A 4,534-nucleotide genomic window follows, 5' to 3' on the forward strand; every position below is an offset into this window, starting at 1 on the left:
CTTAAGAGTCCGTGGTAACTGAAAATTTTCATTTTTTGTGCCTTTAATCAACGTTTTTCAGAAAAATCCATACAGAAATGAGTACTTTAATGGGTATGAAAGGTGTTGAGCCAAAAAACAAAAATTTGATAAAAATTCACAAACCTGCGGAAAAATGCAAGTTTCTTCACTTTGATTATTTTGACGAGAGCCTGATTCCACCACGCTGCCTCACATTTTTTTTTAGGTTTAGTTTTAGTAGAGGTTTTGCGGCGCTCGCAACTGCATACGGTCATATGAGCGCCAGAAGATTAGAGGTGTTACAAGAGAGTAACAAACATAAAAAAAAAGAAGAAAGGGAGATAAGGATGATAGATGTTCGATAGGAAAGAAGGAGCAAACCACACCAGAGCACCCGCCAACCACCCACAAAATATATTTTTTAATGCAAGTGTTTTTACACCCCCATCAACACAATTTTGATCATTTAGGAGACTGGCTTCCAACCCTGGGCTGAGAGGGATAAAACATTCCAGCAGAAAGACAGAGATATTCCATAAATGTTTCTCCCCGTTTGGAAATCGAGCTCGGGCGACAGCAAAGCGCATAACCGCTACACAACAGACGCCAGACTTATCTGCCTCAAGTGAAGAGAGCGGCTGTAATTTCGGTAAGAGAATAAAGTCGAACTGAAAGGGATAAGAAAAAGTTGGCGCTACTTGAGTATTGAAAAAGTGACTTCAATAAATTGACAATTTAATCTTTGTATCCTTTTCAGAGACACAGAATTCTCTGGCGCTGACCAGATGACAAGGACATGTGGTTACTTGAGGAAATGCTCGCAGCTAAAGGGATTTGAAAACAACAACAACAACAAGAGACACAGAAAAAATGACATGTGCTCCTATTCAATGTGCAGACCATTCCAAAATAATCTTAAAAACAAGTCGGAAAAAAACCTGATGCGCAACCACTACGTCTTTTTCCTTTCAAAAGTGTTTATCCTTCCCTATACTATAAGTTAAGAAATAAATAAAAGATGAACAATCCTTCTCTAAAATAAGAGTCTTATAAGTAAGCAGATGAACAGAAATCTTTCCCTATAGATAGAGGTAAGAAATAAATGAAAACAGAAATCCTTCCATATTCTTTTACTAAGAATTAGAACAAGAAAGAGAGAGAGAGAGAAAAAGTATACTAAGATACTAAGAGTAAAGAAAGAAGCAATCAAACAAAAGAAGGAGAAAGACTCCCCAATATCACGGACCTGTCCCGTGCCCACAGCCCCGCAGTGGACGATATTCTTTCCCATGTTCTCCAGCAGAGCCTTGGCCGTCCCAAAGTCGGACTCGGTACCGCCCACCATGAAGGTTAGGATCCCATCCCTGGCAGCGTTCACACCTGGGGATTGGCAGCAGGTGGGGAGGGGGGGGGGGGGAGGAAGGGGTATGTATATATGAATTTTTAATGTAGGTGTTTTCACGCATCCATTGACAAAATTTAAATCATTTACGAGGCAGGCTTCTGACAATTTAGTCAGCTGGCTTCCATCACCGCCTGTCAGGGCCAACCAGAGCTGAGAGGGAAACAAATACAACGTCCTAGCAGAAAGAACGAGCTATTCGTTGGAAATATAAAAAATAAAAAATATAATATATAAATTACACTTTTATTTGTCCCAGAAGGGCACTCTGTTTTACAATGGCAAAAATACATACATAAATACATGATTATAGATACATACATACATAAATACATACATGCATAAATACATACATAAATACACACTATTACACAAATACAGAACAGGTTACAAACAATGCCACTGTCGCTTGCCACTGTGCAGCGTCTTGAAATTTAAGCTAGGGTTGTCATGTCTAGCTCAAGGACACACTCCAGTGACCACCCATCTGATCCCCGTGTCACCGAAACTTGCTTGAGTCAAAACTCACTACTCACTTAGCCACTGGAGCCTCCTATCAGAGAATTGCACCTAACCATCCATTCACACTTTACTGCATTCAAAATATTAAAGCAATTCAAAGTAGCCCTGCATCAAAAGATCTCTCCGATTAACTTATTAGCTTCGTTCCATTTATCATTGGCAAAACAGTCTTGCAAGTTCATAATGTCTCTTCAGCATCAGCTAGTGTAAAGAGCAACACCACAAACAGATCATATGGGTAGAAAAACGGACATCTATACTCACACCGTCAAAAATGCATTGAACACCTTTTTTACATGCTGGATTTCCTAAAAATCGGCACCCCAGGAAACTAATGACGTACCGCCTGAGACCGGAGCATCCATATACACCGCGCCTTTCTCCCCGGCTTGCGCTGCCACAGCCTTAGAAACGGCTGGGTCGATGGTGCTGCTGTCCAGTAGAAGGGTTCCTTCCCGCACCGTGCTGTCAAGGGCAAAGAAGAGAGATTTGAGTCACGGCACGCTGGAATAAGGAATTTGACAATATCGGGCTTATAGATATTTTATTATCTTGAAGCCTGTTCATTTCTCTTGCTTTTGATGAAAAAAAAAAAAAAAAAGAATTTATCTTGAATACGAGTCGAGACATTTGCAATTGAAGGAAGCAGGGGTCCCCTGGTGTTAGAGGTAAAATTAGCAAGAAAATAAACCCCGCCATATTTTGGAGACTTCAAAAGCTGTAGTGTCCTTGGGAACTACAAATTTACATTGTGTCTTTGATCAAGTGTTTAAGTAAAATCCACGCAGAAAATGTATTTTTATGGGGACATAAAAGGTGTTGAGCCCTTACCAAAAAAAAATAGATAAGAATTGCCCAATACGCACAAAAAAAAAATCGATTTCTTTGATTTCATTAATTTCATTAAGCTCCATTTAGGATCATTTTGGAGATATATAATAAATCCAAGCCATTCTGAACAGACCTGTAACAATAATGTCTAACATGGTTAGTAAAAGGTCTCTATACTTGACTTGTAGGCTCTGTCATCATTTCTATTCACAAATTCAGTCTTTTAAGTTTTTCTTCAGCATCTGCAAGTCTGCGAGGAACAATACTAGAAAACAGAGAATATGAATATACTAGCTTAGCTGGGCCCCCTTTCGATGAAAGGAATGATCGGTGCTTTAATATCAACTAAAAGCAATTGGCCCACTATATTTACACTCCACTGGAACGGGGAAATAAATCTTGAGAATGCAAAAAAGTAGAAGGTCTAGATCTATACTCTCAAAACAAAATGCTCCTCGCGAAATATCACTTCTGGATTTTCAAAAATTACAGAGACAGAAGCGTCGGCCAACAAAAGCGATCGGCGAAATATAGAAATTTAGCTTTTGCAGCAAAACTGTCTCAAAACTGAAAAAACCAAGGGCGCCATGCTCTGGAGAATATTTTAAAGAATTTTTTTGGCAAAAACCGCAAGTCGATCAGTGCAGCCATTAAAAAGTCTTTTGAATAGCAACATTCGGCCACCACAAATAGATAATAGATGACACAAAAATGTGATTACTTACTTAGACCCTAAAACATACAAAATAAGTTGCTCTTTTCCGTACTGGTTGGCAGCTATGTAAGAACATAAAAATGCATCTACATATTCAGACCCTCAAAAACGAACCAAACACGCCTTTATTTCTATTCAGGTTCCAAGGCAGCTTTCTAAAAGCGTGAGAACTGCTCGGCCCATACCTCAAGATCCCAGAGGGACCCGTATAGACCTCCTGCACGTGGGCGTTGGCGGGCAACATGGTGACCAGGCGGTCCACGCCAAACGCAACTTCAGCCGGGCTGCTGGCGACACTGGCACCTGCGGGTGTAACAAGAAATGAGTACAACCGTCGAAACAGCTCATTGGTTTGTTTGTTTGTTTTAGTTTTAATTAGGTTTTACGGTGCTCACAACTGCATAAGGTCATGTGAGCGCCATGGGGTGGATGTCAACAGAGAAGTCCATACAGGGGATCAGGCTTACTCGGCTCATCACTCTAGCTTCAACAGCACAAAGTCTGCTTCGACTATCAAGGCACCCCAGAAATAGCGGAAGAAGTGGGATGTGGTTTTTGGTACAGGTGATCGTCTCGAACAGGTAGTCGTTAGAGCAGTGAAGTGGTCAACCCTATTCAGACAGTATAGTCACATGTCAACAATCACCTGTACAAATGACCATTTCCCACCTCTCTTCCCTGCATTTTATTTTTTTAAATGTCACTTTCTGCAGTTCTTTAGGGAAGAAAAAAGTCATTTTTTGTGAAATGAGATGTCGACTCTTGAATCTGCCCCATCTTTCCAGATATGGCAGGATTACTAGATCCAGTCACACTACGAAAATGGAGTTCATTGCATTTTGTCATCAATCTGTACACTAACCGTCAGCTTTGAGGGTGGCAAGCGAGTCCTGGGAGACATCAAAGGCCACCACGGGGTAACCTTTCTTCATCAGGTTACGGGCCATGTGGCCCCCCATGTTGCCCAGGCCGATGAAGCCCACCGGAGACTCTGAGGGCTGGGGGAGAAAGACAAGTGTAGGAATTAGATCAAATAAAGAGAGAGAGAGAGAGAGAGAGAGAGA

At 41.0% G+C, this 4,534-nt stretch overlaps 1 protein-coding gene across 1 annotated transcript in view; it reads right to left on the reverse strand.

The window, feature by feature from the left end:
• The window catches only part of LOC101858793 (3-hydroxyisobutyrate dehydrogenase, mitochondrial), a gene marked incomplete in the record, with an annotated part of 7,640 nt that extends 3,176 nt beyond the window's left edge, over positions 1–4,464 (reverse strand). The window contains 4 exon segments of the mRNA XM_013085074.2: positions 1,247–1,380; positions 2,268–2,389; positions 3,656–3,773; positions 4,333–4,464. Coding sequence (XP_012940528.2) covers positions 1,247–1,380; positions 2,268–2,389; positions 3,656–3,773; positions 4,333–4,429 — 471 coding nt within the window.
• Positions 4,465–4,534: the final 70 nt, after the last annotated feature.

This window comes from Aplysia californica, unplaced genomic scaffold (genome assembly GCF_000002075.1).
Source record: "Aplysia californica isolate F4 #8 unplaced genomic scaffold, AplCal3.0 scaffold00342, whole genome shotgun sequence".
Taxonomy (NCBI): Eukaryota; Metazoa; Mollusca; class Gastropoda; order Aplysiida; family Aplysiidae; genus Aplysia; species Aplysia californica.